Source organism: Heliangelus exortis, chromosome 3 (genome assembly GCF_036169615.1).
Source record: "Heliangelus exortis chromosome 3, bHelExo1.hap1, whole genome shotgun sequence".
NCBI lineage: Eukaryota > Metazoa > Chordata > Aves > Apodiformes > Trochilidae > Heliangelus > Heliangelus exortis.
In genome coordinates, this window is record NC_092424.1 from 22,347,701 (window position 1) to 22,360,684 (window position 12,984).

The 12,984-nt window shown below is 37.9% G+C and overlaps 1 protein-coding gene across 1 annotated transcript in view; it reads left to right on the forward strand.

Annotated features, from left to right (window-relative positions):
- Window positions 1-12,833, forward strand: part of PPP2R5A (protein phosphatase 2 regulatory subunit B'alpha) — a 47,115-nt gene extending 34,282 nt beyond the window's left edge. Inside the window, exons 7-13 of the mRNA XM_071739599.1 lie at window positions 909-1,017; window positions 3,196-3,249; window positions 7,247-7,297; window positions 8,234-8,353; window positions 8,441-8,568; window positions 10,695-10,796; window positions 11,596-12,833. Of these exons, the coding sequence (XP_071595700.1) occupies window positions 909-1,017; window positions 3,196-3,249; window positions 7,247-7,297; window positions 8,234-8,353; window positions 8,441-8,568; window positions 10,695-10,796; window positions 11,596-11,728 (697 nt within the window). The 3' untranslated portion in view covers window positions 11,729-12,833. The remainder of the gene's footprint in view (window positions 1-908; window positions 1,018-3,195; window positions 3,250-7,246; window positions 7,298-8,233; window positions 8,354-8,440; window positions 8,569-10,694; window positions 10,797-11,595) is intronic.
- The last annotated feature ends 151 nt before the right edge of the window (window positions 12,834-12,984 follow it).

Sequence of the window (12,984 nt, forward strand, 5' to 3'; positions counted from 1 at the left end):
GTTAACTTTTGCCCTCATGCTGGAAGAAATGCTTTAATCTTCACCAGAGTTGTTTCTTTAAATTCTATTCAGGAAAGCTTTGCAAGTTGCTAGGGTTTAAAAGTTGTCTTTTTTGACATAATTTCACTCATTTAATTTTTAATTTAAGTTTTTGTGTGGTAGTATTTTACTGTTTTTTCAAACAAATTGTCACATATACTTAACGATAGAAAATTTTATAAATTTTATATATCTAACTGAAAATCCACTCTATTGTGGATCCAAATTACTGTGGGACAAATTTTCATGTAAATGAAATGAAAGGGATACCCTTATTTTCTCAGATTTGTCTAAAATGCAGCTTGATAGGGTGTGGGGTGGAACCCCAAGCTCTTCCTGAGGGATTTTTGTTTGTTCTGCCATTCATTAGCTCTTAAAAATAAGACTACTGAATCACTGAGACAACTTTTTAAGTTTGTTTCTGGAGGGAAAAGGTTGTTCAAGAATCTCAAAATAAATGTTTCAACAGCACTGTGAAAACAATTCAAAATTTTATGCTGTTTTTTCTCTGCAAGTCGCTATGATAATGGGTGAAATGAATGTATCTGTCTAAACTTTATTGTTAGACAGTAAAATTTACTGTAGATGTTTTTACTTAATGGAAGTCATAATAAAAAAAAAATTGGTTCATCTAATGAGTATTATTTGATTTCTACTATGGTTCTCAGATTCCTACCAAAAGTCTATAAATTTGCATGTTACCACCACTTTTAAGGTTGTGCATAAGTAGAGCTGTTTTATGGCTTTGAAATAGTCAGGTTTAGAAACTGAATCAGAAATAAAGTGTTTATTGAACTTACTGAAATTCTTGACTTGTTAGGAAAAGTATTTTTTTAGTAAAAATAAATCCTGCTTATTCATGTTTTCAGTATTATCAATGGTTTTGCACTGCCACTGAAAGCAGAACACAAACAGTTCCTTATGAAAGTTCTGATTCCCATGCATACTGCAAAGGGATTAGCTTTGTTTCATGCACAGGTAAGCTTTTGCCTATTTTTTTAAGAGTGGTGGGGTTTTTATATTTGCATTTGAAACTAATGAAATTCAAAGCAGTTTGTGTTACAGTATCAATAATCTAAAATATTTGCAAATTCAGCCACTGGTGTTTTAAAGATCTTATTGATCTTTTGTCTGAGTGTTAATTTGGAGATAATATTTATCATGTATTAAAAGTGAAAGAATATAGTAGCAAGTCAAAGTCATGTCAGCTCAAGTGGGAAGCTTTTTTCCTTATTGTTCTGTCACACTTTAAAATTCATTTAATCCCAGGACCTTGTTCTGTTATCACTTCCTTTATGTGACCTAAACACTGTAGGTACTTATTTCAGAAGTGCATTTTAATTCTAAAACCATTCCAGTGACAGACTGGGAAGAGAATGTTGTATACAAGTGGTTAAAATGTATTGCAGCTAGAAATTATGTAGATCCATGCCACACTGCCAGAATTCTGTAGTTCTTCATTCCACTTCCACACTTACACCTTGCAGAGACATTCAGCGTTTTGTTGGAGGAATAATGTATATCCATTCCAGACATGTGGCACTTGAGTGTTGGATATACATATGAAGCAAATTTGCAAGTAATTCTGCCCTGGCTAATGAAAAACTTAATTTGTTAGCTTAGCTAGCTTACTAATGCAGCTCCTTGTAGACTAAAGATACAAGGAAATTAATTCAAGTGAAATCATGATGACCATATAGCCTACAAACAGGGTCAAGTCAAGAGCTCAGTTAATCCATAATTCATATATGAAGTTTTAATTTGATTAAATCATTTTTTTGTGACAGGCTGCACCATGGAATGAGTCAGTGATATGACAGGGACCAACCACTTGCCAAAGGTGTTCTCACTGGTGGATCAGTAGAGCAAACTATCCATTTTTCTGTGCCATGTTGAATTTGGTTCATTGGTACATGACAGAGTCCTGTTAATTCAGCTGCACAGTGTACCTGAAAGTAGCAGTTGATTTATTGACCAGGCTACTCATCTGTCCCTTCAAAAAGCTCCTAGTGCCACGTGGGCTTGGCACTGTTTTACTGGTTTTGTATTATCCTAGAGGTGTAAACCAGCATTAAATCTGCTTTGCAATTAGGAGTGGCCTGGTTGCTTTGTTGCTACAGTAGAAGTTTAGCCTACTCTTAAGAGTTAAAGCCTTAAAGCTGAATCAAGTCTTTGTGTCTTTGGACAATAAAGAATTACTGTACAATATATAATGGGGTTTTGAGATTAATGTGTGACATTTATTGTTTTTTGAATATACACATGTGCATCCTCAGCCTAAAGGGCAAAAGAAATAAATTAGACAAGTAATTACAGCAGTGTTGTTATTGGCCTTGGGTTAACAGATTAAAAAAAAAAAAAAAGAATAAAAACAAACAAAAAACATAACAAAAAACCAACAAAAAACCCCCAAACAAACAAAGAAACAAACAGAAAAACAAACAGGAAAGGTAATGCTTGAACTCAGGTATCCTAAGTATTGAAGCATACACGTGTTATATGAAAGTAATTTTTGTCTTTGCTTTATATTGTGAGGTGAAAAATAATGTGATGACTTTAAATTAGTCTCAGTGGAATCTAGAATTGTAACTACCATACTGGCAGGGTTATTGAATGGTTTCTCTGCTGGGCAGAGGTTTGGTTGTTTAGTTACTTTATGGTGTGCTAAGGGACTAAACACTAAGTAATTTAGAACACATGATACCACACTTACCAGCAAATGCTGTGTGCTGTAGTGCTCAAGCAGTGTGTGCTCAGCCACACCTCTGTTAACTCTTTTTACTGAAAATACCACTTTTTTTTTACACCAATATGTTTGAAAATTATGGCTTTGCCATGTTGATACAGGACTTGATATTGAGAAAAATAGAGAAATACTGATGAAGCTTAAAAGTCATTTCCTACTAGGTGAAAAAAATATAAAGATTTTTGCTATCTGGGAAGTTTTTCTAAGATAGAGCAGGCCTGTATATCTTGCTGCTTTAATTGCTGTTTTGTTTATTTTGGAAAAATTTTAAAAGGCTGTAATAGGTGTGGTTTGGGTTGCCCACTGCTTTCCCCCAGTCTGAAGTGCTTCCATTGTAAGTTGTGATATGTCATAATGCTGCAATGTGTAAACACTATTTAACCTAAATAATCATATTACTTGCATTCCAGCTTGCCTATTGTGTTGTTCAGTTCCTGGAAAAAGATACAACTTTAACAGAGCCTGTAAGTGTTTTTTAGTTGAATTTTTTTCTGTTCTTAATTTTGACTAAATCTTTCAATGTAGTTTGTTATAATTGCATAGCAGTGCTGTCTGTGCTGTCTTTACTAATTTTTCATAGACTTTTGGATTTATTTATTTTTTTTTAAATCTAGGACAGTTGTTAAAAAATTCTAGGTTTAAAAGTGCTATTGTCTCTAACTGATGATCAAGACAGCACAAATTTAAATGGATGTTTGAACCACTGATATAATACAGAGTCTTTCATATGAGAAAGCATGGAACAACAGTATTTGGTCCTGATAATAATTAAAATGTCAATATTCTTCATGCTGATGGTTGTGTTTAGCCACTGCAATAAGCTAAAATATTTAGGAGAATGAACAAAATATTGGAATTGCAATTTCTGACTTGTATTCAGAAAGAAGAACACCACTTAATTTAGATAGAAGAAACTCTGCAGTTCCAAATGTGATGTTTTTGTTCTGTCTCTTCTGTTACTCGAGTGCCTCTTGGCAGTTGTAATATTGGTGCTTCAGGCATCAGTGGCTTTTACCAGGCTGAGTCTCCCATGATACATATTGACAGCTCAGCTAAAAAGGGGGTTGCTGTGCTTCCTGCAACGGGGCTTTGGCAATGCCCATAAAGAAGAACACAGGCTCAGGGCAGCAGAGCAGCTCGTGGGGACACAGGTTGTCAGGACAGCTAGAACAGAAACTGGGTTTAGTTGGACAATCAGCAGTCTTGCTGTTAGGTTACGTTGATATTTCAATACTCTGTCCCTTTTTGTGACAGAAAAATGAAGAGCTAATGCAAGATGTAAGTTTTTCTGTAGACAGGAATAAAAGATGAACAGCTTTGTGGAAAGACTGTAGATTTTACCAGTCTTTCAGTGGAAACTTGTTTTCTGCTCAGCCACTTCACTGTTTTTCCTCATCAGCAGACAGGTTATCCTCTAGGTGATAGGAGGTGGTCAACTTGACAGGCTATAAATTTGCCTTGTCTGCTTGAAGCATCTTCTTTCCCCTTTTATGGTGATGTTGCCAGCTACGTTGGTCAGTCAGTAAGATTATTTTGTTGGACAGGACTAAGTGAAAGAATTGCCTGAGCCTTATTCCTGGAGCCAAGTGATAAAATAGCCCAGGCATTTTGACAGCTAAGCCTGACATTTGAGCAGAAAATGTGTATTATTACATAAAACCTCCTAGATTGAAAGAGGTGACAATGAGACAAGGGCAGCTTCCTGATAGGAATTTACAAAACTGATGAAGGATCCAAACCCAAATGCTGAAGTGAAGAAGGCAGGACTCCTGAAGCAGGAGTGCCTTAGTGCAGTTCTGAAACTTCACCTGGACTGTAGTATAGATCCACTTCTGGTTGGCTCCTCACCATTAGAGATGAATTCAGCAGGGAGAAGATACAAGAACTCCCTGCAGAGTGCTAGGTGCTTACTCTGAGCACATAGTAAAATTTGCTTTATGACAGAATAAAAGTTAAAAAGATGGTAAGAAGTGAAGCTTTAGGAAACTTTCTGAAATGGTTGAAAAACAAATGTTAAAATTTGGGACAACTGATGAGATGGAATTTAGATTTTTTTTTTTTTTTTTTTTTTTTTTTTTTTTTTTTTTGGCTTTAGGTCAAGAAATATTTTAAGAACCCCATCAGAAGGCTGTCTTCTCGAATACCTTACTCTTATTTTTCTGGCAGGAATTGTCACTCAGGGTCAATTTAGAGGGCATTGAATCTGAGCTCTTGCATGTATAGCAGTCAGCCTTAGGTCAGTCCTGATGTTTGCAGAGCTGACAAGAAAAGTTTGTTACCTAACCCTGCGAAGTGCAGCAGCCTCAACACTGAAGAAATCAGGCTAAACATGCAGTCCTTGTGTGTCAGATATGCTTCCTAGCAGGTGCCTGCTGTTGTCAGTTTTATGGGAATTTTGTAGCTTGGGGAGAGTTATTGATCTCAAGAGCTTTGAGTAGTAAGAGCAGCAGAATTTCAGATCAGCATTAATTTTGAGTATTTCTTCAAGTATAATATTTGAAAGTGTCCATTTATCAGCTTTTTTAATATGAAAGTATGCTCAAGCTGGAAATGGAGCAAGGAATAGGTAGGTACCTTGTTGAGGTCTGTTGTTATACTCAGAATGTATTATTTCTTCATAGCAAAGTCTGCTCAACACTCCTACAATAACTAAGTGCTAGAAGCTGGACTGTCCCAACTAACTCAATTTTCTGATTTTGAGACAAGGAAAGTCTATGCTTCCATTAGGGGTGTATGGTAGGTTCTCAGAGCTTTTCTTTGGCAAATGTGCTTGTCTGAAATACTGGCTTGCTTGCATTGTTCTGGGGGAAGGGAAGGTGTCAGCAGAATGAACCATCAGTCCTGTAAACGTTCAGGTTTGTTGTTTAAAAACACAAAATCCCAGCAGTGCATAAGTGAGTCATGCAGGTGCAAGCTAATTAACAGATAATGGCCTTACATGTAAAATGTATTTACACAGACTACTCCAAATTGTGAATCTAGGAAAACAAGTGTAATTAATCATCCAAGTCTGACTCTTAGAGGGTGGATGAGAAGCAGGTGAGTGTAGGACCACCAGCCAGATCAGCTCATTACAGTGAAATGGGGGAACTCAGAGTATTCTTCCCCCATTCCTGTGCCAGTGGCTCCAGCTCTGTCTCCAGGGGCCACTCAAGTGTGGGTCAGGGAGGGAGCTCAGCCCCTGCTCCAGGCTGCAGAAATGACACCTGTGTGGGCTGACCCAGGCCTCCTGCTCCTCCTTGACCTTAGATGATGATATTAATATATCAGTTGTTTGCAGCTTTTGGCCAGCTAGGTGGAACTGTATTGTTGAGGATCTGTGAAGGATCTGTTCTTTTCATGGAACTTGCATTCCTTTTGTGGATGTGAGCATAGGACTTAATCAGCTGCCTGAGGTTTCTGCATTTGCTCAGTGCCATTTGAAGTGACATTCGGTTTTGTAGTAGCAGGGAGTGTGTGTGTCCTAGGATAAAGACTTGTGGGCACTTAAAATCCTATTAAATTTTTCTCTTGAAAGTCACTGTTGTTAGTACATGGAGTTGTGAATAATACAGCCAGCTGGGAAGCAGGGGAAAAGGAATCAGCACAGCAAAAATCAAACACTGAAGGTATTAAGATAATTGAATAAGTTTTACAGTTGGATATGCTCAATTAGGTGCTGTTGTATCATAAAAAAGAGAGATTCTCCTTAGGCTGAAAGCTCATAAGGCTCTGGGACTATTTCTGCTTCTGAAACATGCAGTTCTGTTTTGTTTTGGTTTTTTCCTAAGCCAGCATGAATTCTGTAAATTAGATGCCATGGCAGATGTTTGTTTCTAGGAAACAGGCCTCCAGCCTTTGTTTGTTGCGTGTGTGTCCCTTCCTCTTGGGGGCTGTACTTTCTAATTAAGTTTCCCAAAGGCTTTTTCCAGCCTTGTCTAAGATAGTTTCCAATAAAAATACTGGAGTATATTTTCTCTGTAAGTTTGTCTTTTTAATATTCAGTCCTTAAGATTTCAAATTCTAGAACAAAAAGGCAGTGGTAGAGGCTGTGACTCCTCTGGATTGCCCTGTTCATGCAGTCAGTGTATCCTGCTTGCTCTTGGGCTTCAAACCTTGACACCAAGACTCCCCAAAGTGTGATTCAGTAGAAGACAAAAAATTACTCTGGGAAATCTAACTACAGGGGAGTTAACTTCATTTTGTGACACTTTGTCATGAGCCTCTTACCAATTAATGTATCAGAGTGTGAATGGATAATTAAAGACTTGTGAAGTGATAAGGGTCTAAATTATTCTGATAACCTGAACAAGATAAATAATTGAGCACAGTATTTATTTTCAGGGGAACTGCATTTAGCTGTATTTAGTTTGCTTTTCCTTAACCAGAGTTCAATAAAAACCTAGTACTTTCTTTATAGTCTTTGATCAAATATGTAACAGAAATCTGTTCTGCTTTAACTTGTTTGTATTTTTAACACAGGTAATCAGAGGATTGCTCAAATTTTGGCCAAAAACTTGCAGTCAGAAAGAGGTTGGTTTTCTCTCGTTTCTGGCATCTGCTGTGATATAACATGTGGTGTGGCAGGTTCATAGACCTTGCCTCTGCTCTGCTTTTCAAGAGGTCTTACAGAATTGCAGTTCTTGAAGCTTCTGGAGGTGCTCATCTTTGTCATGCAGTTCAATGCAACTTTGTTCTTACTATGGTGTTACTGTGTTAAAATTACATTAAAAGTTGCATTCTAAATAGGATGATATGGAGAAATTTTTCCAAGGTGAACTAATTTAGTAGAGACAGACCAGGTAGAAGGTGATCATCTGCAGTGACAAGATTCAGCATTTGAGATACTGAATCAGTGTCTAGTAAAGCATATATACACCTCTTCAGTATAAAAATATTCTCCTCATTTCTTATATGTAGTTAAAATTAGTATAAAAATCAGGAGTTTGATTTATGCCACCAAATTCCACCCCCAAACAGCTCCTTAAAAGTGGGGGCCCCTTAACACTGTTGTCTCTGCCTGTGAGTGGTGGTAAATTTTTCTGTGCCACCTCCCTGGTGTTCTGCTGGTTGCAATTTAAGACGGGAATTAAGTATTTAACACTTCAAAAGCTACTTTGTTGATCTCATATGATGGTGAACTCTGCAGCCATTCTTGGAGAAATAAAATGTTCTAGTGTTTTTCTAATGTTAAAACCAAAAAAACCCCGAAACCGCCAGAGAAGCAGCTCTGATGTGTTTAGAGCAATTACACAAAAGAAATCTAAGAAGAGAGCTGTAACCTGGTGCTGAAGCTGAAATCTTTCAGGCTGCAAAGAAACCTGTGGCTGTGTAATGCACTGTAATTAAATACTCTGTTCTTTGCAGGATTCATGACTAATACATGTGCTGTAATTTGTTTGTTGCTGTTTACAATGCCAATGTAAAAACCCTTTTCATACTTTTTGATGTGTTTCTTTTATACAACAGGTCATGTTTTTAGGTGAAATTGAAGAAATCTTAGATGTAATAGAACCAACACAATTCAAAAAAATAGAAGAGCCTTTATTTAAGCAAATATCCAAGTGTGTGTCAAGTTCACATTTTCAGGTAAAAAAAAAAAAAAGGTGGTAAAAAAAAGCAAAAGCTTGTAATAATTTGTTTTGTGGCTGTTGACCCCAACATTTTGTGTTTCAGGTTGCAGAAAGAGCTTTGTACTTCTGGAACAATGAGTATATTCTTAGCCTGATTGAGGAGAACATTGATAAAATTCTACCAATTATGTTTGGCAGTTTATACAAGATCTCCAAAGAGCACTGGAATCCGTATGTAATGTTCATCTATAGTACCATAAATAAATTGTCCACTGTTTCAGGTTTGGATTGCAAAATTGTAAATATAATTTTGTTTGTACCTGAATTGGATGGAATCAATGAGATTAAGGGTGCTAAAATGGTTATCATCTTCAGCTATGCTATGCTTTCACTGTATTGTTGTGTTAAAGAAGTGGAATTTACTGAAAAACTGAGCACCTTGGATGATGGTCTTGATTCTGTAATCGTTTGATATTATGTGTTAGTTAAAAATGCAGATTAATATTACTTAGACAAAAAAAAATTTCCAAGGAATGCTTCTGCTGTATTTATGCTTTGTTGTCCTTTACTGCTTTAGATGAATAAAATTTTGTCAGTGTCTTTGTGAGCAGTTATTGCTGCACAGAGAGATGATAAGGGGAAAAGATACTGTTGGAGAAGAGCAGTTGCCTACCACTGTAAAGGATGGTAGGAATGAGAAATGAGTGGTTACTTCACTTTCTAGTTAATGCTGCAAGTTAAATGTTAGTATTTTTATATCATGTTTGAAAGAATCAGTAATTACCCTGAAACACTTAAGAAGCAAAGTTTGCTTTGTCAAAATTTGTAGAATGTAAAGCTCATGGAGGCAAAAGCCAGGGTAAGTAGGGAGCTTCTCACAATTTGAAGTAAATCAGATGTCCTCTTCTAAGCCCTTGGGGGCTCTGAAAGTATTCTGAATTTATCTAGATCGTGTCTCCAGTTGCAGATGAACCAGGTGAGACTGCTTAGGAATTCTGGATAACTAGTTCTTGGAGCTTTAATACTACTTGGGACCTTAACAGCATTGAAGGATGTCCTTCTTTCCCTAGCTGCAGAGAGCAGTTGCCCTTTTTGAAGGGAAAGACAGGACAAATGTCTGCCTTGAGGATCAGGAAGTTTGGTCCTCAAGAAGAAAATCTAATCTGTTTTGGAGGGCAGAGAAACTTAAAATGCTTAAATCCATCTAGCTGTTTGATATGGACTTAACTACTTAATCAAAATCAAGCTTTTCCTCTTAGAAAATTAAAGCCTCAAAGAAGCTGTTGTTTTCAAACCGTGTGAAAACTGATTTTCAAAAAGACAAAAGCTGTGTCCTGTGCCTTTCTGAGGGAGCACAGGGCCTCCTGAACAGCTGGGGGATTTCCTAGAGCCACAGTGGGCACAGCTGACTGAAACGCAAACCTTGTCCTTTGGCTACTTCCTTAGATTTTCTTTACACTCATTTTCCAAGGTCACAAAGCCTGCACAGGGCCCGTGTCCTACAGCCTTACAATCAGTACTGCTCTGTAAAGGTGAACTGCTAGTGAGAGGAAAGATGGGGAAGACAGTTTTCCTTGGTTTTCTGATGAGTGATAAGGTTCGTGATGGGCACCTTTAAAATGTTTGGTTTTACTGCTGTTTTTGCATTTCTTTGTATAACTAGGAATGGGCTTAAAGGAGGTAATATTCATGTTTCAATGAGTTATCATAAATATTGTGCCTTCACAAAACCAAGAATAATACCTAATGTGCAAATACAGACAGGTGTTCAAGATGCAGCCAGTGTTGCTCAAGCTCTTCAGTTTCTCAAAGAAACCAAAGTACTGGAAACCAGTAGCTGATGCTCCCAGTTTGCTTCTCTAATGGGACATATGCAGCAAAGCTGTCTGCTGCCCAGAAATGTTTCTGGTAGAGCATGCAGAAGCTGTGTTAAGCCACACGCCTGTGGTTCCTCTGCCACATTCTTTTGCCCAGTCTTAGTTATTAGCCAGAAGTTTATTTTTCTAGAATCTCATATTTCATTACTCAAATATTACAAAATCGTTGTGAAAACCTAGTTTATTAAATGCTAAAAAAACTCAATTGGCTTTATAGTACAGCCACAGTGTTAATAATTACATCCTGTGCAGTTACAAGAGTCAGTAATTTAAATAACCATTTAAAAAAAAAGTTTAAATATGCAGTTTATTAATGTACAGAGGAAATTAAGGAAAATTTTTTTTCAGAAAAAAATTTCACTGACCTTGCAGTGCAGTATCTTACAAATAAGGTCAGAGTCCAAAGAAGAAATGAACACCTATTTACTGAAGTTCAGTTTGTGCTGAGTAATTCTAATGGCTGCATTCCTTCTGTTGTAGCACTATTGTGGCACTGGTATATAACGTGCTGAAAACCCTGATGGAAATGAATGGCAAGCTTTTTGATGAACTCACAAGCTCATACAAAGCAGAAAGGCAAAGGTACTGATTTTTCTTCCAAATGCATTTGGATGAATACATTTCTAAAACGTACCAGCTGCAAAGAGACAAAACTGAACTGTTGTGGCTGTGGGGTTCTGTAGAGGAACTGCTGGTGAGATTCTTGCTGCTGGGTGCCTCTTGAGTTGAGGCAGCACCCAGGTGGGTGTGTGGCAGTGCTGTGAGGGGGGCTGGAGCCCGGGGAGAGCCCCCAGCTCCCTGCCTGCCTGTGTTGGGGCTGCTGGGTCTCAGTGTGGGGGAGCAGGGCTCAGCTGTGCTGTGAGGGGCTGCTGGTGCTGCCTCTGCTGCTCCAGGGCTGTGTTGTCTGAAGAAAGCTGAGCTGGAGAATATTTCATAGCTCAGCTAAAATCTCTCTTATCCCACTAACCTACTAAGCAGTACTGTTGGAGCAAGGGGAGGCAGGGCCTATGTTATCCCGGGCCAGCAGACACCACATGCTAAGTCTCCTGTCAATGGTTGTGCTATTTCCCCGCAAAGAAGCTCAGTGCCTTAATTTGTTTGCATGTGGTGAAGAACCTCCTCAGAACTGCAGTCATCTGTGCAAAGCCACAGTACAGCAATTGTCTGAGTTTGTTGGAGCAGAGTTACAGTTTTACCACTAACTGTTTGCAATTTGTATGCTTGCTTTTTAATAGAGGGAACTGTAATTGCCTCTAAAAATGGCTTTGGAAAAAAAACTGAGCAGAGGAATTACTAGATGTAAATCACAGTTGTTAAGTGACTGTGTCTCCACACTGCACTTAAAACACATCTGCAATTGATACTTTGCTCTTTCCTACAGAGAGAAAAAGAAAGAATTGGAACGTGAAGAGTTGTGGAGAAAGCTAGAGGAGTTAAAGCTAAAGAAGGCGATGGCAGAAAAGCAGAACAGCACTCACAATGTGCTCAATGCACACAGTACAAGTGCCAAATAAAAGAAATGACCACCTCTACTCGGCAGACACACTTTTTTGTACCCTTTTGAAATATATAAGGATTTGCAAAAGAAACCTCATCAGTATATTAGAAACAGCCAATTTTTTCTCTGGCAAATGTAAAGATTTGAATTTAAATACAGCAGTTAAGTGATGTCATTACCACAGCATATTGTAAATTTGTCTAATTATTGATATACTGTCACTTCCAACGTTTCACAGAACTGAATCATCATCCTTAATGAGTGAAATAATTACGGGAGTGGTGAGAATTATGACTTGAATTTTTGATTGTGTTGCACATAGGTGGTATAGTTTGCTATGTACATTTTTTTCCTTGTTTTATATGTGCTTTTCACATTGCTGCATACTTCGGTTAAGATGATAGAAAAGGCTTCTAGTTGTGCTGTATTTTCTCAAATAAAACCAAGGTGTATGTTACTGGTAACTTGAGATATTCAGTATGTGCCCCTTACAGCACCAAAAGGAACTCTGATATGGTGCTGTCCTTGAATTTGTGATTGGATTTAGATTTATATAATGCTCACGTTAGAATGAGGCCAAGTAAGAAGAGAAAGTCAGCTTGAACAGGCTAAGGGGGGTCCCTGGGTCTGACCTACCACTTGGTGAGTGCCTCTGCCCCATTCTGGCTGCCTCTTGGTCCTGGGCTGCTTAGAGATTTCCTCCTGCTACAGCTGAGGATGGAGCTTCCTCCAGAGAGCCCATCAATGATGCTTCTCAGCAGCCCAAGGACTCTCTGCAGAGTAGTGCAGGTCTCCTCGAGACTATCTTGGACATTTCTGCATTAGTTTTAGCATCTCCTGAACTGAAGAACGAGACCAAAATTGGGGTTACTTTTTTTTCCTTTGTTAGGAGGAAAGGATGTCAATAAATAGTTCCTTGTTTTATTTAAAGAAAATGCAGCCTGTTTCTTAAAGGTGGAAGATTGACAGTAGAAGTCTTGTCTGTTTACTTGATCAAGTATTTTTCACATCCTTTATCAGAGTACCATTCCAATCTCTTAAATTGCAGTTGTGTGGAAAACTTTTGTAATGAAAGATCTTTGGGGAATTGAGCAGCATTCAATAAAGTCTTTATGTTTGTATTTAGTGCTGTATATCACATCTTTGTGTTTATAAAGACCAGGAAAATTAGAATGGCTTTTACAAGCAACCTTTAACTGCACATATGTGTAAGTAACCTGTGGCTTTTCACCAACCTGTGGCAAAAGTGCTGGAGGCTCCTGGGGCTTTGTT